At 40.7% G+C, this 26003-nt stretch overlaps 1 protein-coding gene and 1 non-coding gene across 2 annotated transcripts; both read left to right on the forward strand.

Moving 5' to 3' along the window:
- MEP1A (meprin A subunit alpha) lies at positions 1–26003 on the forward strand. The gene is given in 15 exon segments (XM_019985439.2): positions 1–90; positions 92–148; positions 150–180; positions 269–319; positions 1341–1381; positions 2431–2506; positions 5313–5430; positions 8817–8992; positions 14385–14606; positions 15372–15521; positions 19162–19377; positions 21177–21650; positions 23111–23284; positions 24207–24507; positions 25847–26003. Coding segments are annotated over 15 exon segments (2334 nt in total).
- On the forward strand, positions 6169–6240 carry TRNAC-ACA (transfer RNA cysteine (anticodon ACA)). Its single transcript has one exon. It is a non-coding gene; the product is annotated as a tRNA-Cys (tRNA).

A 26003-nucleotide genomic window follows, 5' to 3' on the forward strand; every position in this document is an offset into this window, starting at 1 on the left:
ATGATTTGGACGAGATTGGCTTGCATTATTCCTTTCATCTTGTTTTTTGCCCACATAGCAGCTGTATCGGTAAGTAGAGTTCTGCTCTTCAGGGTATTTAGAAATATTAATTCTAGTATATGTTATCCTTTTTCTGTATATTTATTTCTTTTCAGATTAACCATCTTTCTAAAGGAAATGGTAAGAACTAATTGAAATACACAGAGAGTTTTCTGAACTTTCATTTGCTCAGCAAGACTGATAACAATTTTCTCCCCACTTTTAACAGTATATGATGGAGATTTTGACGAACAGAAGGATATTTCAGAAATCAACTTAGGTGGGTATAATTTCTGCCATTATTAATGTCTTCAAATAATTTAAAACCCTGTGATAGAATTGCTGTAAATCTCTTAATTTTCAGAGTATGATACTGAGTAACTTTAGGAGAGAACTATTCATTGGTGCCTCATTAGAATTTGCAGCATTTCTGAAAAATGGAAACATGAGAATAATGGCTAGATTGAATTTTCTAGTGAGTATTCAGTGGCTCTAGAAATAAATAACAAGATTTTTGTTTATAAAAAAATTCGTTTTTCCAGTTTGCAGTTTGACATGATCACCTAGTACCTCACTTCCTATTTCAGAAGTCCCATTTCGATCCCTCGAGTGCAAGAGTTTTGATTCCAATAACCAAAAAGTTTCCTTCTAATTCACCTCTCACTTTTTAAGATTCTTGGACAAGGTTTCTTTTTTTTCATTGAAGTGTAGTTGATTTACCCTATTATATTCCTTTCAGATGTACAGCATCATGATCAAATATTTTTATAGGTAATACTCCATTCATAGTTACTATGAGATATTGGATCTATTTCCTGTGCTGTACACCGTGTCTTTGTGACATTTATTTTATAAACAGTAGTCTGTACTTCTTTATCCCCTACCCTCGCTTGCCCTTCCCAACCTCCTTTTCAATCTTCACTAGTAAACAGTTTGTTCTCGGTGTCTATGTTTGTCTTTTATTATTCACTAGTTGGTTTTATTTTTTAGATTTCACATGTAAGTGATAAATGTCTTTTTAAAAGACATCTTTCAGATGTCTTTCTCTGTCTGACTTATTTTACTAAGCAGAATACCCTCTAAGTTTTCTTGTTCCAAAAAATGGCAACAGTGGATGTGACAATATATGATATTTATTAGCTATTTACATTTGTTCAATTATAATGAATTTTTGTATCATTTTAAAAAGAATTTAACCACATAAAGAACAACTAAAGACAACAATGGAAAAGACTCATTTTATCAGAGATGCATTTTAGCACTTCTTGTTCAAATATTTCTCTTTTTAAATCCACATCTAGCTGCAGGCTTGGACCTCTTTGAAGGGGACATCCTCCTGCAGGTGAGTACCTTCCAGTGACACCAGAGCATTCCCACAGGACTGGCTGTGACAGTACAGTGGGCCTCTGCTCTGTGTCCAGCCCTGAGATGACCGTTATGAAGATGAAAGAATCTCAGCCATAATTTGTATGCACAAAGACTTCCGCTGTGGTTGCTGGTTAAAAAAAAAAAAAAAGACGAAAACATTAGCGACCAGAAAAAGAGTCTATAATTATTAAATTTCTTGTCCACCCAATTTTCCTAAGAAGTGAAGAATGAGAGAGAAGGAAATCCACCACCATACTGAAAGTGACTATTTCAGTTTTGAAGAAATGTAGGTCTTTCTCATTGTTGTTCAATCGCTGAGTCACGTCCGACTCTTTGCAGTCCCATGGACTGCAGCACGCCAGGCTTCCCTGTCCTTCACCAACTCCCAGAGTGTGCTCAAACTCATGTCCATTGAGTCGGTGATGCCATCCAACCATCTCATCCTCTCTCACCCCCTTCTCCTCTTGCCTTCAATCTTTCCCTGTATCAGGGTCTTTTCCAATGAGTAGGCTCTTCTTCAGGTGACCAAAGTATTGGAGCTTCAGCTTCAGCATCAGTCCTTCCAATGACTATTCAGGGTTGGTTTTCATTAGGATTGACTGGTTTGACCCACTTGCAGTCCAAGGGACTCTCAGGAATCTTCACCACCAGTTAGGAAGCATCAATTCTTTGGCCCTCAGTCTTCTTCATGGTCCAACTCTCACATCCATACATGACTACTGGAAAAAACATAACTTTGACTATATGGATCTTTGTCAGCAAAGTAATATCTCTGCTTTTTAATATGCTGTCTAGGTTAGTCATAGCTTTTCTTTCAAGGAGCAAGCATCCTTTATTTGGTCTTAAAAATTTCTCTGGAAATTTCTATATTGTCTATAATGAACATTTATTGTTTTTATAATTGGAAGACAACTTGACTATTTGAATAGTGTGACAGATTGTTTGTGATGTGAGAGTTTACAGAAGGGGAAAAGAAGCCAAAGAGACCAGCCATCCAGTCAGCTTTGCCTTTTGTTTCTGCAGAATTCCAGAAATGGCCTGAGAGACCCGAGCTCCCGGTGGAAGTTCCCCATTCCTTACATCCTGGCCGACAATCTGGGTAACATTAATTGTTTTTCATTCGAAGCCTTGAGTTGAACTCTTCTCTCTCCCCTCTCTTCCTGGTCATCAGCTTCAAAGTTGAGTAACTGCCAACATCTAAGGGAGTCTCTAAGCTCTGAGGATTCTTTATCTCGTTGAAACCCATGCTGCTTAACCAGTCTAAGATACAGAATGTCAAATAGTACTTTTTGAAATGCAGAACACACTAACATGTTAATTAGACCAAGAGAGCAACACGAAGGACAAAATGAAATACAGTTTGACATCATAGCAATGAAAAATGCACACCTGAAATAAGAGTTTGTTTAAGTGACTCTAAATATGGAGAAGGCAATGGCACCCAACTCCAGTACTCTTGCCTGGAAAACCCATGGACGGAGGAGCCTGGTGGGCTACAGTCCATGGGGTCACACAGTCAGACACGACTGAGCGACTTCACTTTCACTTTTCACTTTCATGCACTGGAGAAGGAAATGGCAACCCACTCCAGTGTTCTTGCCTGGAGAATCCCAGGGATGGGGGAGCCTGGTGGGCTGCCGTCTATGGGGTCACACAGAGTCAGACATGACTGAAGCGACTTAGCAGCAGCAGCAGCAGCAAATATGGTACCAGGATACCAATTTCAGCATAGTGATTTCTTCCCTTTCTATTGCAAAACAAACATGCCACACTTTTGAGAACTAGAAAAGGCTATATTTCATATGTTCATCATTCTCATTCCTTGGTATGAAAATTTTCTATTCTTCTCTGTCTCAAGAGAAAGGACAATATAAGTTAGATTTTGCTCATTGTCAGAAATAATAGCTGGTGGAAGTAAAATAAATATTAGAAGCCACGTGTGGACACTGGCTGACCTCAAGCAGCTGACTGACAGCTCAACAGCCACGATGACGCGATGCCTGTCTGGGAGGCCCTTCCTCTGTGGATGGGAAGACTCCAGAGCAGAGGGGAAGCTAGGACAGTGTTGCTCAATCTTGATGAGCTGCTAGGCTGCTCCCGCTCTCAGGAGACGTAGATTGTGTTTCAAGATTTTCCATCACTTTTATCAGTGTTGCTTCCAGCGTCTTTTCTGGAGAAGAGTTACATAGAAACAAATGTTATTGTTCTCAGTTATGTTCTTCATTGGAGTATAATTGCTTTACAATGTTGTGTTAATTTCTGCTGTACAGCAAAGTGAATCTGCTGTGTGACTACGTATATCTCCTCCCTCTTAAACTTCCCTTCCTCCTCCCCTCCCAATCCCACCGTTCCAGGTCATCACAGAGCACCGTGCTGAGCTCCCTGTGCTATATACCGTTGGTTTTCACTGGCTATCTATTTTACACATGGTAGTGTATGTATGTCAGTCCTAATCTCCCAATGTGTCCAACCCTTTCCTCACTGAGTCCATAAGTCCACTCTCTACATCTGCATCTCTATTCCTACCCTGAAAACAGATGAGATGGGATTTTTAAATCCACCACTCTCAGTGTTTCCACCATTTGAGTTGAAGATAACAAAAGCAACGCAATCTTACAGACAGCATGACTTTAATTATAATCAAACTTTTTTCTTATATTTTGTGGCAACCAAGCTGTCTGGGGTACATATCTTCAATTTAAAGATGTTACTCGGTGAGAATACATAAAAGTTCATGGAAACCTTCAAACAGGTTTAATGCATGCTCTTGCTGTTGTTGTGTGTGATGTTTCCATAATTTATTTACTGGTTATTCCAATGACTTCCTTTAATGACCTTAATATGATTTTATGACATCTGAGTGTAGAGTCTCCAACTCAGGAGTTCCTGAAATAAAGCCCATAAAAATGTGAGATAAGTACACAGTAAAGTGCCAAGAATGATAAACTCTTTGGGAGAATCCCCAAAAATCAAGTATGCAAGGATACAGTTTAGTTTTATAGAACTTAGCTTAATTTTTAACTTAGAGACCTACAACCAACGAGTTGATGGGGTTAAAACCCACACACACACAAAGTGAGAAACAGCTGCCTTTCCTCTGGTGTCTCTTTCTCCTCCACCTCGTCCTTGTCTCATGCAATACCAAGGTAGGCACGCGCGCAGGTTAAGCAAGAGGAGTGACATTTGATCTTTGGTCGTCAAGCCACAAAAGTTACTAACAGGCATCTATTATTCTTGCTGACTCAGGTACATAGGTTTTTGCTGCCTTGGTTCCAACCTTGGGTTACAGAAATCTTTTCTAAGGTTGTCTGCAGAACTCCCTGTCTAGCCTTGTCATTGCATGGGGATCCTATAGGGAAGCCGCATAAATATTACACTTAACTTCTTATGCTTTTAGAACCCTCAAACCTCTCTCAGCTGTCTTTCTCCTGCAAGAGGGACAGTCTCTTTAGATTGGGGGAAGGAACCCCACTCTCACTGCTTCTCTCCAAGGTAATTTATCTGTTTTTCCAGAAGACAGAAGTGACGTCACTTCTGTCTTCTGCTCGGCCATATTGGTCTCTTGAGGCAATGCGCTCAGAATTTTTGCTTAAATGAGGGAAAATGAAAGGGAGAAAGTGGGGAAATTATTTTATGATTTTGTTCAGCCACACATACCATAAGTGTATTCCTATTTTGTAGATAAATATATATATATATACACACATTATGTATTTAACATTTAGCATGTTTATATATACAAATGGTTTGTCAGTTTTAGTTTCCAAGGGCTACATTTACTATCAAAAAATTTATCATGGACTTCAGTGGATTTCATACAGCAGCATGAGTTTCTATGTTTCTAGGTTATATATATTATCCAAGATCTAGCTAAGGCTCATTGATAGTTTTATTGATTTCTACAGCACTGAATGCCAAAGGAGCCATTCTCTATGCCTTTGAAATGTTCCGCCTCAAGTCCTGTGTGGATTTCAAGCCCTATGAAGGCGAGAGCTCATACATCATCTTTCAGGAGTTTAGTGGGTGAGCATGAAATGTTACAGAGTGTGAAATCCGTCCTCTGATTTATAAAAAGTGACACATCCCTTTCAAAGACTAAACAAAGAAATTGGAAAGAAACTAAAAGCAAAATCAAATATTTCACTGTGAATTTTTTAAAGTGGCATCACATTTTTATTGTGCTCTATAAAGAATGCATTGTTTGGATACCTCTAGGAACCAGGGAGACTCATCTCAGTTCTTTTCTGGGTTGAGGTCATGTTTTAAATTACAGCCTTTAAAAAAAAAATCAAGTTTATTAAAGCTGCATTCTCTTGATGGTACTGTTTTCGATTATTAGTACTCCATTGGCTAGACTTTTCTGAAAAGTTCTATCAATGTAAGTGATATTATATATTTGCTTTTCTCTGATTTACTTCACTATGTTTGAAAGTCTCTAGGTCCATCTACACCTCTGCAAATGGCACAATTTCATTCTTTTTAATGGCGGAGTAATATTTCATTACATTTCATACATTATATATGTACCTCAGGCGTAGAGAACAAACATAGGGATATCAAGGAGGGGAAAAGGGGATGGGATGAATGGGAAGATTGGGATTGACATATATACACTATTGATACTATGCATAAAATACGTAACTAATGAGAACCTACTGTAGAGCACAGGAAGCTCTACTCAGTGCTCTATGGTGACCTAAATGGGAAGGAAATCAAAAAAAGGGAGGGGATATATGTATACATATAGCCGATTCATGGACTTTCCTGGTGGCTCAGACGGTAAAGCGTCTGCCTACAATGCAGGAGACCCGGGTTCAATCCCTGGGTAGGGAAGATCTCCTGGAGAAGGAAATGGCAACCCACTCCAGTATTCTTGCCTGGAAACTCCCATGGATGGTGGAACCTGGTAGGCTACAGTCCATGGGGTCGCAAAGAGTCGGACACGACTGAGCAACTTCACTTTCACTATAGCCGATTCACTTTGCTGTACAGCAGAAACTAACAGAACATTGTAAAACAACTATAGTCCAATAAAAACTAAAAACAAAAAGACCTGCTGCTGCTACTGCTGCTAAGTCGCTTCAGTCGTGTCCGACTCTGTGCGACCCCATAGACGGCAGCCCACCAGGCTTCTCCGTCCCTGGGATTCTCCAGGCAAGAACACTGGAGTGGGTTGCCATTTCCTTCTCCAATGCATAAAAGTGAAGAGTGAAAGTGAAGTTGCTCAGTCGTGTCCTACTCTAGCGACCCCATGGACTGCAGCCCACCAGGCTCCTCCGTCCATGGGATTTTCCAGGCAAGAGTAGTGGAGTGGGGTGCCATTGCCTTCTCCGAAAAGACCTACCTGGAGGTTTCTCTTCATATTGCAGTTCCCATCACGGCCTCCAGGTGTTGCCTGGACTTGGTTGTCTAGTTGTGAAGGTGGGGATTTTGTTTATCGTGGATGACTAACAAAGGTAAAGAAGGAAGTTAGCATTCGTTTTAGCTTCTAAAGAAAAGAGTCTTAGACCTCACAAGGTGCGCACTTGGCAGGAGGGACCATGGGGTAAAAGCAAGTGAAAAGCTCTAATACGCTGGGGTGAGTGCAGACGCAGGATCTCTAACACAGTGAGAATCGAAGGGTCAGGGGAGCAGCATAGAGTGTCAAGAGAGATGCAGGAGGGAGAACACTGGAGAGGCAGAGGAGATGGAAGAACAAATAGAGACTGGGAAGAGAGGTAAAATCCTGTATAACACAGGAAGCTCAGCTCCGTGCTCTGTGGTGACCGAGATGGGTGGAATCGGGGGAGGGTGAGAGGGAGGTCCAAGGGGGAAGGGAAATATATACATATAGCTGATTTGTGGTGTTGGACAGCAGAAACTAACATTATGACATTATAACAGAAACAACATTATGATGTAAACGAACATTAACATTATAAAGACATTATACTTCAATAAAAGATAAGCAAATAGTGAATTTTAAAGTTTTTTGAAAATAAAATTCTTTCATAGAAAAAAAAAATCAATCTAGGGACTCTGTGGTTGGGATGTCTCTTACATTTAAGTTAGAGGGAGAGGAAAAGGGAGGAAGTAACTCCAAGAAATGACTGGCCCAAAGCACCCCAAACCCTTGGAGATCCTGATGCTCTGAAGCTGGAGGTTAACGGGGCTCTTCCAGAAAGATAAGGTCAAAATTTCAGAGTGGTAATGCTATGGTATTTTACAATGTATACCTTTCTTTGGGGGAGGGATGTTAAAAATGATAAATAATATATGCTTCTTCTGGATTGTGGATATTTTGCAGAGTAAATTCTGACTTGGTAATGAAATGCTACTATCTAAGAGGCAAGGTGAACATGGTGATATTTGCACAGCTCAATACATTTACTAAAGATCGTTGAATTGTACCCCTAAAATTGGTGAATTTTATGGTATGTAAATTACACCTTAATAAGTTGTTAGAAAATAACTAAGATTCGTTTTTGAGTAGAATTCAAGTCTATTAGCATTTGAACATATATGATGTTAGCAATTTGGGGAAAGCAATAGCAGGTAATTTAATGTGATTGTCACCAAGGAACTCACACTTCATTGATAGCATTTAAAATAATTGGTAAATCTCTCATTCTGTTGAGCCCTGGTCAGTGTATAGAGCCTTGTTCCTCAACTCAAAGGGGGCAAGGAGACAATTGGTATACAGCTCCTGGTTTGCTAATAGAGATGGAAAATCAGATTTCTGAACAAAAACAAAAATAATTGGGAAAAAGAGGGAAAGAGCCTGCGTATGAGGAATTTAGAGTATCTGCCAGCAGTTCCTGAGTCCACTATTTTCTGAGGGAATTTATGGGTCCTTTTTGCCTGCAGCCTTTTACACATAAGTTAGGCAGCCTGCTGTGTGCTGTCATAATGCTGCAGATTGGGAAAAATCCCAAAATATGAACTTGATGAACTTGCAGTTTTAATAAGGGTGTTTTTCATAATCATAAACACATACCTTCTCATTAAAGGAAATTTGAAAAGTCATTAAAATGTAAAGGAGAAAGTATAAATCAACCACAGTCACCACTCAGAGACACCGTTGTGGTATAACTGCAATAACATTATTTTTTGGAATGCCCCATGGGTTTGTGAAGGTGAAGAAAATAGCCAATTTTCCCTTCTTTTTACCTAATGCATTATTAGGTTTGATTTGCTTCTAAGTATATACCACTTTTATAATGGTCTGTCACTTGTAAAGCCTACATAATAATCCCTCCAGGAAATGTTGCTTTTTTAACCAGTCATGTAGGTTGAACAATTAGCTTATGAAAAGGCTAATAATAACTTCTTCTTAAAATCAAACCTAACCTTCAAATTTGTATTCTGGAAACTTAGGAATTACAGCCACTTGAAAATTCTCTAGAAGAAAATTTCTCTCCTTTCTAAAGGTGCTGGTCTGAGGTTGGTGACCAACACGTGGGACAGAACCTCTCCATTGGTCAGGGATGTGACTATAAGGCCATCGTGGAACATGAGATTTTGCACGCTCTGGGGTTTTACCATGAGCAGTCAAGGACGGACCGAGATGATTATGTGAATATCTGGTGGGATGAAATTCTTCCAGGTGTGTATGAACCCAAGGTAACTGGTTGGGTGGGATTTGCTATTACCTTTATCACTTGCTGGGATCAACCCCGGGATGACCAGGCCAAACCTATGTGTGAACAGGAGCTTCAGTTTCTCCAGGAGGAACGCAGACTATGACCTCTCCTCTGGGCTGAGTTGATCTGACCATAATTGATCCCAGATAAGGGTCTCAGGAAATGAGGAATCTTGCTCATCTCAATGCGGGGTTGAAAAGTTAATCAGATGCTTTTGTTTTGCTTCAGTGTTATTGTTGAAACTCTATTTAAAATTCTACTTCCTGTCTTAGTGTGTAAAATGAACTAGATCCTTGAGGATGTCAGGGTCCTTTTTTTCTGGATGTGAAATCTCATGTAACTTTAGGAAAGTAGAAACTGTATAATAACCTTGAGACACTTGAGGATTTTCGTGCTTTACCAAATCAACGATAGATGTTTAAAAACAGAACAACAACTACATTAGGAAAAAAAAAAGTTCTTTTAGTTGAAATTATACTCCCAATTTTGTTAACTGTAGCTAATAGTTTGGAGTTTTGATTAACCAAAACATATAAATCTTTTCTTTCTCCTTTCTAAGTGCCTCTTTTTTGTGTGTGTGTCCCCAGCCCATACTTTGTAAAGGATAACACAGTTTTATTTCACATATTATTATGCAGTTATTCTAACAATTCTGATTTTCTTTAGTTTTGTTGGATTTCCTTCAACACTACCTACCTTCTTTGTTTGAGACAACTAAGCTGAATGCTTTTGAGTACATGAAAATATTATTATCAAAGAGTTGCCCAATGGGTGGGGGAAAATTCCATGCTGTGTTTCTGAAAACACCTAGTTTTTAAACAGGAATTAGTCCAGGAGGTGGAAAAGCATTATTTTTGGCAGTGATAGCTTAGTGAAACCTTAATGGATTGGAAATGCCTTAGCGATGACCACACATGGTTTTCATGAGGCAAATCATGGCCTTGTAATTATCTGTTTCATTTAGATATCAGTTTCACGTATGAGTTCATGGATGGTAGTGCATCTCTAATAATTTTATGGACTTGGAAGAACTGGCCATACTTTAAAATAAAGTGTGAATCCCCAAAAGACTTCTGCCAGAACTAGCTCCTTGGGAGGAAGCCACATCACTGGTTCTCACAGGAGGAGGGGGTACCGCTGGCTAATTCTATCAAAAGCACCTACGGGGTTTACAGTACGTGTCCCTCTGGACACCTCCTATTCTGATATTTTATGAATGTGGAGTGCTGGTGGGAGGAGAAGAAAGTATGTGGTTTGTAAAATCCTAATCCAAGGACTTCCCTGGCGGTCCAGGGGTTGGAACTTCACCCTCCAATACAGGGAGTGTGGGCCTGACCCCTGGTTAGGGAGCTGAGATCCCACACGCCTGTGGCCAAAAAACTGAAACATAAAAAATAAGCAATATTGTAACAATGTCAATAAAAACTTAACCAAAAAACCCTAATCCATTACCACGTAGGAAATAATAGATCAAAAACATATGCTTGTCTCCCAGGCCTAATTGCTTTATATCTGGGTCTGTGTAGAGGGGACAGAGAGGGCAGGTCAAAAGTCAAAGAAACAAATCTCTGACTATGAGGCTCAGGGGGTTTGTAGACTTTGTGTTTGCTAGAGGCCTGAATTTCTCACTTTCTCCTCTGTATATTTAACTCTGCCGAAAAGTACATGAGGAAGCAGAAAATATGTGCATTTTTAAGTCTTCAAGAACATGATGCTCAGAGCTTTTAAGATGGTTTTAGGCTATATGAGGGCTTCCCTGGTGGCTCAGTGGTAAAGAATCCACCTGCAATGCAGGAGTCGTGGATTTGATCCCTGGATGGGAAGATCCCCGGGGGGAGGGCATGGCAACCCACTCCAGTATTCTTGCCTGGAGAATCCCATGGACAGAGGAGCCTGGTAGGCTACAGTCCATAGGGTTGCAAAGAGTCGGACAAAGCTGAAGCGAGTTAGCATGCATGCAGGCTATATAAAGGATCTTCCCTGGTGGCTCAGTGGTAAAGAAACTGGCTGCAATGTGGGAGACACTGGTTTCATCCCTGGGTTGGGAAGATCCCCTAGAGTAGGAAATGGTAACCCACTCCAGTATTCTTGCCTAGAAAATCCAATGGATAGAAGCACCTGGTGGGCTACAGTCCATGGGGTCGCAAAAGTCAGACATGACTTAGTGAGTAAGCAACAACAACAAAGGCTATAGGAAATCCCCTTTCTTGAGGGATTGCCAGGAGAATTTGCAGATGTGCTCAGCTCTGGGTTGAGCGTGGATGACTCACCATGTTTGCTCATCTCCGGTCTATGTTTTCATCAGGTGTAATTCTTTATACCTAAATTGCCGACAATCACTGGAGAAATTTTCTCAAGCGAGACATTCAGTCCAATTAAGATCATAAGCAATGGCAGTATTATCACTCAGGGGAATTTATGACTTTTGCTGCATCTTGTCTTCAGTTGACAGCAGTCTCATTATTTAACCTAAGAAGAGACTTCCCTGGTGGCTCAGATGGTAAAGCCTCTGCCTACAATGTGGGATACCTGGGTTCGATCCCTGGGTCAGGAATATCCTCTGGAGAAGGAAATGGCAACCCACTCCAGTACTCTTGCCTGGAAAATCCCATGGACGGAGGAGCCTGGTAAGCTATAGTCCGTGGGGTTGCAAAGAGTTGGACACGACTGAGCCACTTCACCTTAACTTACCTTACCTTAGAGACTATTGGCAATACAATTCTCTCCCTAAATCCATCTCTGTTTCTGAAGTCAGAAGTGTGTTTTCTGAATGTTTTTTTCCATTAAGGAGAACACTTCTGAGGTTTAGCAGGGATCTGCAAACTACAGAACTACATACAGCCCATGGGCCATATCTGCTTTTGTAAATAAAGCTTTATGGAAACACAGCCACGCCCATTTATTTATGTATTACCTATGGTTGGTTTTCAGCTATATCAGCAGAGTTTAGTAGTTGTGACAGATACCATACAGCTTGCAAAGCCAAAAGTATTTTCTACCTGACCTTTTACATAAAAGGCTTGCCCATGATCTCTGCTTTACAAGGTCTCTTTTACAAGATCTTTACAAGATCTCTCCTTTTCAACCCCTCGGTTATGAGTTCCTTGAAGGCAGGACCATGCCTGTCGTAATCACTTCCAGGGGCCACCACCCACCTAGCACAGCTCCCAGTAAATAGTAGGCATGACAAAACTGTGTTGAATTAAATTTTAAAATGTATTAAAAACATTTATTGGGTAAAGCATTCTGATAAGTCTCCTTGAATAATGAAGAATAAAGTCATCTGTTCTAATCCAATGATTTTATTGAAAGTTAAGGAAAGCAGCCGGTGAATTGAAAGTGCCTTGCCTAAGATGCTGCTGAGAGTCACCAGGAGATCCCAGACCCTAGTCCTCACACCACTTTGATGCTTTTTATCATGTTATCCTCTTAACTGCCATCGAAGGAATGATTTTCTATCCATTGGATTTTCTAGGCAAGAATACTGGAGTGGGTTGCCATTTCCTACTCTAGAAGGAATGACTTTCTTCCTTCCCTATTTGGGTCATTTATTGCTTGCAATCAGTCCTACCTTTGATCCCTCTTGGGTTCAGTCCCCACAAAACCCTTGTGAATTGGAAGGATGAAACATCAGTATTCTCGTTTTATAGTTAAAACAAGTTTTTGATCACGGACTTTTCCAAAAGTATTTGGAGACCACCTGCCAGAGTTCTCCAATCCTGAGTGTTCCTGCATTAATATCTTTAAAAGGTGATCACATTTTCTTCTAATTACTAAATACAGTTGGATGGGAAGCTAAAAAGGCAGAAGGAGATGAAGTGGAAAGCTATGATTGGGAGAGTTGAGCATTCTCATTCAGTTTTCCTATCACTCCCTACGAAGACAGTGAAAGATCTGTAAACTTGCCATTCCTACAGCTTCAACAGTAAATTACTCGTGGCTGCTGGATTAAAAGGACATCGAGTGGTATCTCATTTTGGCATTTCACTTTACAGTGCATGTTCTCTTCCATGACCTAATCTCATCAAAAATATTTTCCTCTTCTATTTTGAAAGGAAAGTCCGTTTTCTTCCTATTTTATTTTTTTCATCATGGGGAATTTTATGGAAAAGGAGAATGTGAGCCTTGATTTACAGGATGCGATGTTCTTGTTAGCTGCTAACCTTTCCCTTTGCCCCTCAGGTTTCTTTTCCCTAACTTGTTGGAGAGTTGTCCAGGTATAACTCTTGGTGGATGAGGTACTAGGCTGTTAGTGAGATGAATCAATCCTGAATATTTTTCTGAATTAAAAAATTCCTTTCTTCTGCCATAAGGAATATCTGCCTCCACTTTGATAGTTTATCTTCTCTTTCTTAAAGTCTTATGCATACACACACATTATTTATTTGTATGTATAAAAATGAAACTTTGATTTAAATATACATTTAACAACATGCATTTTGTATTATATACTATTATATATGTGTATCAGTCAGTTCAGTCACTCAGTCGTGTCCAAGTCTTTTCAACCCCATGGACCGTAGCACACCAGGCCTCCCTGTCCATCACCAGCTCCTGAAGTTTACTCAAACTCATGTCCATTGAGTCGGTGATGCCATCCAACCATCTCATCCTCTGTCTTCCCCTTCTCCTCCTGCCTTCAATCTTTCCCAGCATCAGGGTCTTTTCAAATGAGTCAGTTCTTCACATCAGGTGGCCAAAGTACTGGAGTTTCAGCTTCAACATCAGTCCTTCCAATGAACACTCAGGACTGATCTCCTTTAGGATGGACTGGTTGGATCTCTTTGCAGTCCAAGGGACTTTCAAGAGTCTTCTCCAACACCACAGTTTAACAGCATCAATTCTATGTGTATATTTGTTATTAATATAACATGTACTTTAATATTCATTATAATAATTTTATATACTATTATATAGCATACTAATACATTATAATAGGGCTTCCCTGGTGGTTCACTGGTAAAGAATCCATCTGCCAATGTAGGAGATGTGGGTTTGATCCCTGGGTCAGGAAGATCCCCTGGAGAAGGAAATGGCTACTTACCTCAGTAGTCTTGCCTGGAAATCCCATGGACAGAGGAGCCTGGTGAGCTATAGTCCATGAGGCTGTAAAGAGTCAGATGTGACTTAGCGGCTAAACAACAACAGTACATTGCAATATTATTAGTACATATTAATAAATACATAATAATTATATATATTATATAATTATAAAATATGTTAAATGTGTATATGTACTTAAAGAAATTTTATTCTGCCCCCTCCCCTTTTTGGTTTCTGCCTGAGTATCTAGTCAGAGGGAAGGACAGGGAAATAGCATGACTACTCAGGACCTGTGGACTCCCTTCCTGACAGGTTACCAGCACAACTTTAACACCTATGATGACAACTTCATCACAGACCTCAACACACCCTATGATTACGAGTCTCTGATGCACTACCGGCCTCTGTCGTTTAACAAGAATGATAGTGTCCCTACCATCACGGCCAAGATCCCTGAGTTTAACTCCATCATTGGGCAGCGTATGGATTTCAGTGCCATTGATCTGGAGAGGCTGAACCGAATGTACAACTGCAGTGAGTACCTCTGAGTCTGAGGACTGGGTACCCTCATTGACCTTATAGGTTTTCCGTACATTTTCCTTTGTGTTAATTTTGCTGATTTCCTGTCCATTGGGAAATGGACAGACTACATAAACTTAGTTTCTCTCTCCTTAGAAAAAAATACAACACCTACCTCACAGAATGGTTATGAAAATCAATTATGTAGTTGCATTTTATGAAACTGAGAGTATTGGACCAATGAAAGGAGCTGGAATTGTCCTACTTCTTTGGCTTCCTTCTGAAGGATGCATCATCATGTAAAGCTCAAGATAGTTACAGGCTTGAAAGTATTTTGCATCTTGCAAAATTCTTTGTCGGGCTTAGTGGCTCCTAGAGTCATCTAATCCTCAGAGATGGGTTGTTGTCTAAAATGGCTTCACTAGTCTTCTGAGACACATTCTTTAATTCTGTTCAGTATGTACATAGAGAAGACCTACTAAGGGCAAGCTCAGCATAGTCGTACCTCTTTCTTAATTGAAGGGAGTTGACGGTTGGCAACTACAGCAAAGCATGATGGTAAGCCTTTTTATCCTTTGACTCTGAGGTGTGCAGGGCCACATCTATGTTCGCAGGTTCCTTGATCTAATGGGCGACAGTAAGAGTTGTATTTGAGAAAAATCCAGGCAACAAAAGTTTCATGATCCTGCTAAATAGTGAGGCCTTAGTAGTCTAAGACTTTAGGCATTTGAAATGACATGCCTCAAGTTTTTAACCAGGTGACAAAAATATCATTTGCAGCCACAACTCATACCTTTTTGGACCACTGTGATTTTGAGAAGGCAAACATCTGTGGGATGATTCAGGGTACCAGAGATGATACTGACTGGGTCCACGAGGACAACGCTCAGCCTGGACAAGCGGATCACACCTTGGCGGGACAATGCACAGGTCAGTAAAGGCAGCGAGGAACTACACTGAGGTGGGCCACCAGATTTGAGGGGTGATGGCAGCCGCAGGTTTTGCTTAAGTAGGAATGTTTGTTATCAAACCTGACACTCTAAATGAGGACAAAAAGCATTTCTCATATCTTTATTATTAATGCAATAAAAAGCATCCAGGTTCTGGACATGCAAAAGAAAGATAAATTTAAGCAATAACAAAACTGATACAGACAGATGGTTGATAAGATACAACTTTGTACTTACAGATTGTCTATTTTATATACAGTAGTGTGTAGTGCAGGGTACTATACTCATTATTTTGTAATAACTTATAAGGGAGAGTTGTAGTATATATATAAATATACATATATATATATACATAAAACTGAATCACTAAATTCAGTTTATATATATATAACTGAATCATCATGCTGCATACCTAAAACTATTATGACATTGTAAATCAACTATAGTTCAATAAAAAATTTTTAATTAAAAAAAAGGATGAAAGTTTGTAAATTAAGGTAATGTCTCTAGAGCAGTGCCCTCTAATAGAACTACAGTTCGAATCACATATGTAATGTAAAATTTTCTAACAGTCACATAAAAAAAGAAACAATAATATATTTTAATATATTTTATTTAATCCAATATATCCAAAATCTTAGCATTTCAATGTGTAATCAACATAGAAGCTATTAATGAGGTACTTCACCCTTTTTTGTAGTGAGTATTTGAAATCTGGTATTGTTTTATCCTTAAAGCACATTTCACTTTGGACTGACCACAGTTCAAATGATCGATCAGCATGCATGTTTGGTAGCCACCATAATGACTGGCATAACTTCAGATAGTTCCTACACCTGATTTGTGCAGTGAAAAAAAAGCCACAAAGTCTGGGGAGACCTGGGTTTAAAGTCTGTCTCCATCTGGCTAATTGTGACCACAAGAAGTTGTTTTTGTTGCTGCTGTTAAGTCTTTTGGCTTTTGTAAGCCATCAAGCTTGGAAAAGGAAGTGGCAACCCACTCCAGTATTCTTGCCTGGAGAATCCCACGGACAGAGGAGCCTGGCAGCTACAGTCCATGGGGTCACAAAGAGCTGGACACGACTGAGCGACTAAATAACAATAACAAGCCATCAAGCTATTGATACTTCATCATGAGCATGGAAGGAGATAAAGCATACAGAGCCTTAAAGGGCAGACCAACCACTTCACTCCCTATTACTTTTTCCTCCCATCTTTCCCGTTTCTCTGGAGGTTCTATTTATTTTTAAATTTCTATCTTAAGACCCTTTTATTATGTGCTTGGTATCGAAATCATGTCAACCCTATTTGCAAGCAGGTGGGGTCATAGATTATAATTGCCCTTTAAATTCTGGGCTGTTATCAAGTCCCTTAGTCCATACCCGTGTGACTGTTGGTTAGAGTTCCTTCACAGAAGGGACCTAGCTTATCACCAAGATACCAGGCCACCAGGGGGATTGTCAGAGGTCGTAAACCATGGCTCCTCTTCCTTCCGCCTTGATAGAGGGTGAAAGTCTCTGTCACATATCAGATTATTAAATGTATAATCTCCAGTGTCCAAAGGGTGGTTTATACCCGAGGTTCTCTCTTAATCCCCATTGTAGCCTCTAATCTAATCTCTCCTGTAGGCTTGCTACTAGGTTAACGTGCAAGTTCCAGCTAAACAGAAACGTGATCTCTGTGTGAGAAGAATCTGCTGACTGACAATTCTAGCACTTTAGTAGGAAAGGAATGGACCACGACCCAGAGGAAGGATCTTGAAAAGCTTTATCAGGTTAACCTGACCAGCCACTATGCTTCTTCCACAGGAGGCACTTAATGAGACCGGGTTTCCTCTGCTGAGAGCACTGCATTATTTGGGTAGATGCATAGACTCAAAGAGCTTGAAGGATAGAAGCCACTTCCCACTTGAACCCCAGAGAGATGAGTGCACATCCAGTCAGTGGCAGCATGAGGGCAAGAATTCAGGTCTGCTAACTCCCCGATCTGAGTTATTGAATTTGCACTTCACACTTCTGACTATATCTGGTGGAATTCCTGATCAAGGACCACCTAGAGACCTCCTTAGACCTGTGAGCTCTTATTTACCTTAACCCAAGCCCTTGGCAATTCACAACACCTAAGTCTCGGGCTTGTAAGATCAAGTATTGAGAAGAACATACAGGAAAATATAATTTTCCCTGATGAAATAGTAAAGCCATTACTGTATTTTTCAGCTTTGTGGAAAGCTTATTTAAACATCATTGCTTGCAGTCAATGAGGAAGGCATGTGCCCCATGTATGAGGCAGGATGAAGCAGGGATTTGTAGTGTCACAGAACGCAGAACTGTACCAGATGTTCACTTCCTTTTTACCTGGTGAAATGTTTTGAGTGGAGCATTTGGTAAGAGGTTGAGTATTCAGTTCAGTTCGGTTCAGTTCAGTCACTCAGTCATGTCCAGCTCTTTGTGACCCCATGGACTGCAGCACTCCAGGCTTTCCTGTCCATCACCAATTCCCGGAGCTTACTTAAACTCATGTCCATCAAGTCGCTGATGCCATCCAATCATCTCATCCTCTGTTGTCCCCTTCTCCTGCCTTCAATCTTTCCCACAGCATCAGGGTCTTTTCCAGTGAGTCAGTTCTTTGCATCAGGTGGCCAAAGTATTGGAGTTTCAGCTTCAGCATCAGTCCTTTCAATGAATATTCAGGACTGATTTCCTTTAGGATGGACTGGTTGGATCTCCTTGCAGTCCAATGGACTCTCAACAGTCTTCTCCAAGGCCACAGTTCAAAAGCATCAATTCTTTGGCACTCACCTTTCTTTATAGTCCAACTCTCACATTCATACATGACTACTGGAGTAAGTTTAAATGACTTCTTTATATGTGAGACTTGTTCATTGCCCTTGACTTTGAAGAAGGGAGCTGGTTTTCCAAGTGATGTATATGTTTAGCCACTTGCCTGTTTGAAGGGAGAGAATTTTGAGATACCTGAGTTGGGTGAACCCAACCTCTGGCACAAATATAGACCCTTTACCTCCTATTTTAAGTGTCCTTCCAAGGCTTTCTTTTCATTCAGGAGAAACCTTCAATTGGTCCCTAACATGCCTTGAATGCCTCTTCTTTGGACATAGAAAAGGTGATTCTTTACTACTGATCTACACCCAGTTATTAGGCTACAAAAGGTTGAAACTGAATCCTTATCATTGTGAATATGTAAAATCCAACCCTTAAAACTTTGAATCCCATAGTTTCTGACGTAACTAGGAGGCCAGCTCTTTTCCTTGGAATGAATCTTTAATAACAAAGTTAATGAAGAAGATGGAATTCATCTCATAGACACTAAATTCCATCAAACTTTGCTTAAACCCTGTATTTCCTTAAGTCAAAGGTGTACATTTCCCAACTTTGGGAACAAAGGTACTCAAAAAGAGACAGTGGAGTGCTATGGCTTCCACCAGCAACTCTGTCTATGGAGACAGAGTGTTTACTGACAAACAACCTTTCAATTTTCCCGGAAGAGCTCTAGCCTTTGCTGCCTGGATAAGGGCCGGTGCTCACTGTTGTCACCTTACCTGGGCTGAGGGAAGCCTGGGGTGTGGATGGGCAGAGATGGGACTTCGGGGTCCTCTCTCCGTAGGCGCCGGCTACTTCATGTACTTGAACACCAGCTTCGGGGCAGCGGAGGAGGCGGCCGTGTTGGAGTCTCGGATTCTTTACCCGAAGAGGAAGCAGCAATGCCTGCAGTTTTTTTATAAAATGTCAGGCAGCCCTTCAGATAGACTGGTCGTCTGGATCAGGAGGGACGACAGTACTGGCAACGTGCGCAAGCTGGTCAAGCTGAAGACCTTTCAAGGTACGTGGAGGCGTCCTGCGGGGACTGATTGGGCTTCACACCCAGGACTGTGCTCTTTGCCCTCCTCCCCCTCCCCCGCCCTTTTCACCCTCCTGCCCGTCTCCATTCCTCCACATCCTCCCAACCTTCCCCTCCTCTGCCTCCTCCTCCTTTTCCTTGGCCTCCCTTCTTGTCTTCCAAATGCATAATGCCTGGCGTGCTTTAACCACTCAATGGATGCTTTAACCATTCAAAAGCTGCGGTTTCAGGTGAGGCTGAAATATACGATTGTAAGAGGCCAATCAGGGAAAGAATAAAGGAAATAATTGGAATATAAAAATCCAGTTTTCCTGGAACTTTGGAGAAAGCCAGGACAGAGAGAACTGGTGATTCAAGGGTGGAGACTGGAAGGTTAAAGGAAGCAGGAATTGATGCTGAGGGAAAGAATGTGGTGAGATAGTGGACCACAACCATTTCTGCATCTGTTTCAGCAAAGTGAAGGATACCATTATTTAATACACTGAAGTACCTTGAAACCTACTTATGAATTTGGTGGAAAGTAAGCCATTCATATACATTAACTTCATTAAAAATCATTTATATATTCCTAAGTGATATTTTGTGTATTTCTGTGAGAAGATCATGAAAATCACATTAATAAAATGCCAAGGTAGTTAGGGGCATGTGAGAGCAATCTGACCGAAAATCAGGATCCAGGGTTATAAAAGCTAAGTACTTACATTTTTTTTTTATTGTGGTGGTGGTTCATTCATAAATAGAGAGGGAAAAATGTGTTTTTCTATTTTTTCATTCAGCAAAGAATTTCTCAATTAAAATGAGGATTCCAGGTAAAGGAAGCATTCTCTGTACTTCCAGAAGAAGTGGCTGGTCTTTTTTTAAAAAAAATTTTTTCTGGCTGTGCCATGGGACTTATGGGATCTTATTTCTCTGAAAAGAGATCAAACTCATGCCTCCTTTATTAGAAGAGTGGAATCTTAACTGTTGCACTGCCAGGGAAGTCCCAAAAGCCAGTCAATGTTGGTTTTATTTATATATTTTTTAATATTTTGGCCATGCCTCCAAGTATGTGGGATCTTACTTCCCCGACCAGGGATTGAACCCATGTCCTCTGTAGTGGAAGCATGGAGTTTTAACCACTGGACCACAATAAAAGTCCCCATAAACTGCTGCTCTTGAAGGGAGGAGGCTTCCTTTGTAAAAGACTACTCAGAAGAACAGGGGCCCAAATCGTCTCTACCCAGGCCACTCTGTGAGTAGAAAATGCTACAAATAATGGTTTTGAGGAGTTCACTTTTCTGGCTGAAATTTACAGAGCATCTTTATTAAATGGAGGGATGACAGCTAGGTGCCCTTTAAGAGGCGAGAATTTGCTGTGTTACAAGTATTGTAAATACGGACATAAATTGTAAATACGGAAATTGCCATCTTTCGACTTTTGTCTTATCAAATGTCTGTTTGGACCATGCAGTGCTAATATTAAGGGATGTGGTGCGTTTATACCAAGGGAAAACCCAGAACCTGCAGAATGAAATAATAATAGAAAAAAATTCATAATTAAAATTTTTATGATAAACAGAGTGGGTGTTTTTTTTGCTTGTTTTCTTGTTTAGCTGTTTTCCCATATCCGATATGTGACTTTGGAAACATTCCTTAAGAAGTTTATAGCAGATCTCTCCTGTGTTCGTTTGTGAAGATTACATGAGATCATTCATGTAAAGCACTTGCCACAGTACCAGGCTCAAAAGACTGCTCCAAAAATGTTGGCCACAGTTGTCACCAATTTTATTCTCTATCCTCAGGAGATTTTGACCACAATTGGAAAATTGCCCATGTGACACTCAGAGAGGAAAAGAAGTTTCGCTACCTTTTCCAGGGCACAAAAGGTGACCCCCAGAACTCGAGTGGGGGAATTTACTTAGATGACATCACTCTGACGGAAACCCCATGCCCCGCAGGGGTTTGGACAGTCCGGAATTTCTCCCAGGTCCTGCAGAACACGGTGAAAGGGGACAAACTCCATAGCCCTCGATTCTATAATTCAGAGGGCTATGGTCTGGGGTTGACCTTGTACCCTCAGGGCAGAACGAGCTCCGGGAGTTCTGGGTACTTGGGACTTACCTTTCACCTGTGCAGTGGAGAGAACGATGCTGTCCTCGAGTGGCCAGTGGAGAACAGACAGGTGATCATGACAATACTCGACCAAGAAACTGATGTCAGGAAGAGAATGTCCTCCAGCATGGTGTTTACTACCTCCAAGACCCAGACATCTACAGGTAGGTGGTTGGAAGAACTGCCCCTCCACCTGGAAGGGCCAACAGATACAGTTCCCATCTGTGGAGGAGAAATTAACTTTCTTCTCACACTTCCTCCTTGGGCACATATTGGTATATCCACTGATGCTGCTGCTGCTAAGACTACCATGCCTAAAATAGATAGCTAGTGGGAAGCTGCTGTATAGCCCAGGGAGCTCAGCCAGGAGCTCTGTGATGGCCTGGAGGGGTGGGTTTGGGGATTGGGAGAGAGGGGATATATGTATACTTACAGCTGATTCATGTTGTACAGCGGAAACCAACACAACATTGTAAAGCAATTTACATTGTAAAGCAATTATCCTCCAATTTAAAATAAATTTTAAAAATACCATCATGTTGGAGCATTAAGTTAAATTTTTCTTTTTTCTTTAATTGATGCATAGCTTATTTACAATGTTGTGCTAGTTTCCGGTGTACAGCAGAGTGATTCACTCATACATATATATTCTTTTTCATATTCTTTTCTCTGATGGTTTATTACAGGCTGTTGAATTTAGTTCCATGTGCCATCCAGTAGGACTTTGCTGTTTATCTATTTTATATACAGTAGTTTGTAGCTGTGGATCCCAAACTCCCAATTTATCCCCCCACTCCCTTTCCCCTTTAGTAACAACTTTGTTTTTCTATGTAAATTAAAATTTTCAATGTCATCTTCTCTCGTGTTCATAAATTCATCCATCGCGCATCTAGTCACGATTTGCAATGTGCCAAATTCTGTGCCAGTTTCTTAGAATACAAGCAAATCATGCAGATTCTGCTTCACTGAGCTCAGTCCGAGAAGACGCATCCTGCTAGTCATTTATTAAATACTCAGAATTTGTGAGGCTCTGTGCTGAACTGATGCACTGACTCTTAAAATATTACTGATTGTCAGTATGTCTAGGAAGCAAATTTGCATAACAAAGGAATGGACAAGTTATTATTATTGTTTTTTTTTTTTTTTTCAAAGAAGAGACGTAAGCCTTGAAAGGAAGATTCTATAGCTGTCTCTTCCCCTTCGTTGAGGAAGTCACTCAGTAAGGGGCCGTGACCCCTCAGAGCAGTGGTTCTCTGCTTCTCCCTCTCCCAATTCTCAGTTTTAATTCTCCTGGAAAAAGTAAATAACCTGATTTTTTTCCAACACATTTTTTTTTCTGATTAACAAAGCCCTTATGGATAAACAAGGTTCTATTGTATAGTACAGAGAACTATATTCAGTATCCTATGATAAACCATGATAGAAAAGATTGTTTAAAAAATGTATATATGCATACATGTATAACTGAATCACTTGGCTGTCCAGTAGAAATTAACACACCTTTGTAAGTCAATTATACTTTAATTAAAAAAAAATCCCACAAAACTCTCTATACTCATCAAAGACAAATGGAAAGTGAAAGCTAAAGCGATAATGTGATTTTCTGTTATCTGTAACTTTGCAGCTATAAATGGCTCTGTCATCTGGGACAGGCCCTCGGTCGTGGGATCTTATGACAACAGTTGTGAATGTTTCAGAAGCATTGACTGGGGTTGGAGTGCTGTCATCTCCCACCAAATGCTGAAGAGGAGAAGCTTCCTTAAAAATGATGACCTTATAATTTTTGTGGACTTTGAAGGTATTTTGCTGGCTTTCCTGAATATGTAATCCTATGTTCTGGGCGTTCTACTGATTTTACATGGATTTTTAAGCATCTCATGAAAGGTGGGGATATTCTGGGAGGCAACAAGGTTAAAAAATAGATGTGCCCTAAGGGAACAACGTTTTACTCTCTTTCTCGAAGACTTCTATCTTGATTTTAACTGCCCTTGGGAGAAACTACAATTTTAGTGCCATCTTTTTGCATAATTTATCCAATGTGACAGTTTTCAGACTGACTTCAGTGTAGTCTCAATCAGCCTATCCATGCTCACGTTATGCTTCTTTTTTTAAGTTGGAATAAATAAAACCACGATTGGACTACTTTTAAAAATAAACACAGCAAAATAAGACTGAAGTCTTGCCATGTGTGATAACATGGATGGACGTGGAGAGTATTATGCTTAGTGAAATCAGTCAGACAGAGAAAGCCAAACATTCTGTGTTTTCACCTATATGTGAAATCTGATAAACAAAACAAATGAACAAAATAATAAAACAAATTTACAGATATAAAGAACCAGAGTAGTAGAGTGAGGGACAAATTAGGGGGAGGGGATTAAGAGGTACAAACTACTAGAATGAAATAAATTACAAGGGCGTGACTTGCAACCCAGGGAATATAGTCAATATTTATAATACCTTTATGGGGACTGTAATCTATAAAAATGTCAAATTACATGTTGAACAACTTAAAACTAATATAATATTTAAGTCAGCTATATACATCCATAAAAATAAAAAATAATAAATAGCTGACATTATAAAAATCTACTGGATTCAAAGCCACTTTCCTGTGTCACTAAAGGTGATGTCCAAGAGAGGTCGACGCGGCCCAGGGAACTTTCTCCGGGAGCGGAAGTGCATTGTTGCCCTCATGTCTCTTTGTCTATTTCCTCAAGATATCACCCATCTTAATCAGACTGAAGTTCAAGTTCAAAACAGCAGGCTGACCCCCCAAGGCCTTGTTCTCCATGGCCAGGAGCAGCAGACCTCAGAAGAAGATTCGAGAAAGGCCCCCTTAGAGACAGCCCTCCCGAGCAGCCTGGCCCAGGGGCAGAGCAGCCGACAGAAGCGGTCAGTGGACAACACGGGCCCCTTGGAGAACCACAACTGGCCACAGTACTTCAGAGACCCGTGTGACCCAAACCCTTGTCAAAATGAGGGCATCTGCGTGAACGTGAAGGGGATGGTGAGCTGCAGGTAGGCTCTGTGGTCGGGGCGGGGGTGGGGCACAGGTGAGGGGTGGCAGAGAGGAGCCCCAGGTCTTCTTACCCTGCTAGAAAGCACAGTCTCAGGTCAGGCATCCGTAGCATCAGATGGTCAACTGTGGCTGTCCTTGACTCCATGAGGCTGTGCCCCGAATCGACGGGCAGAGCAAGGGTCCTGCCAGAGCAGAAGAGTCCTGAATCTCCTCCGGGGCATCGTCAATAACAGCTTGAATGTTGTTGGAATTTTGAACTCTACTACAGGGCTTGAAAGTGACTCAGAGCTTTTAGCTTCCATGCTCCATCATGGTGAGACTCAGGACCAAGCTTAAATCTTCCCTGACTACAGATATTAGTATGAGTTATTAATTATGATTATTTCTATTGTCCATTAGATCATTGTCCTATAATCACAGTTATGTTTTCAATACTAGTAATAAAAATATCTGATATTTGGGGGCTGCTTACTGTATGTCATCTGCTTCCCCAAGCAGTATGTATGCATGATCTAAATTATTCCTCACAGCCTTCCTGTGACATAAAGGCCCTTCCTTTATGGCATAAGAAATTTGAAACTTAGACACATAAGTAGGGCATAAGAAACTTAGAGACATAAGTAATTTGTCTGTGAATGTTGGAGCTGGGATCTGCATCCAGGTCTGACTGTCTGTTACATTTAATAGTTCTTTTTATAATGCTTGCTACTTGTATAAAATATTTCATAAAAGGATGTGTGGGATGACAGAAGCATCACTTTCATTTGACAGAATAGTAGCAGATGTGGGAGCTGGTCTGATTGGTTCAAAATATCAACATTTCTTCTCACCTCTTTTTTTTTCTTTAAACTTTTACTTTTTTATTCATCATGGATTTTTATATCCTTTTTCTTTTTTTTAATAGTAAAGGAAATTTTCTTTAATTATTGAATTTTTTTTTCTTGGCCATGCCCTGTGGCATGTGGGATCTTAATTCTCTGACCAGGGATCCAACCCAATGCAGAACCCGTTCTGCAGTGAAAGTGCAGAATCCTAACCACTGGATTACCAGGGAAGTTCCCTTCTCAGCATTTTTTGATCTCCACTTTGTTTCTTCTTTGTTAAACTTTTATTTTGAGATAATTCCAGATGTGCAGATACACTGACACAATACTACAGAATTCCCAGTACCTAAAGTCAACATCTTCGGTAACCAAATTCCGATCAGCAACGCGAAGAAATGAGCATTAACGAATGCAAATGCTCTTAACAAGGCCATAGTTGCGGAGCCAGTCTCTTGGTCAGGAAGCCCTGGGGGCTTGTGTGGTTCCCACTGTGCCCTCCGTCCTATCTCCCCAGGTGCACCTCGGGTCACGCCTTCTTCTACACGGGGGAGCGATGTCAGGCCCTGCAGGTGCACAGCAGCGTCCTGGGCCTGCTGATCGGAGGCGTGGCCGGCGTGGTCTTCTTGACCTTCACCGTCATCTCCATCCTTTACCAAAGGTCAAGGCAGTGA

Source organism: Bos indicus, chromosome 23 (genome assembly GCF_029378745.1).
Source record: "Bos indicus isolate NIAB-ARS_2022 breed Sahiwal x Tharparkar chromosome 23, NIAB-ARS_B.indTharparkar_mat_pri_1.0, whole genome shotgun sequence".
Classification (NCBI taxonomy): domain Eukaryota; kingdom Metazoa; phylum Chordata; class Mammalia; order Artiodactyla; family Bovidae; genus Bos; species Bos indicus.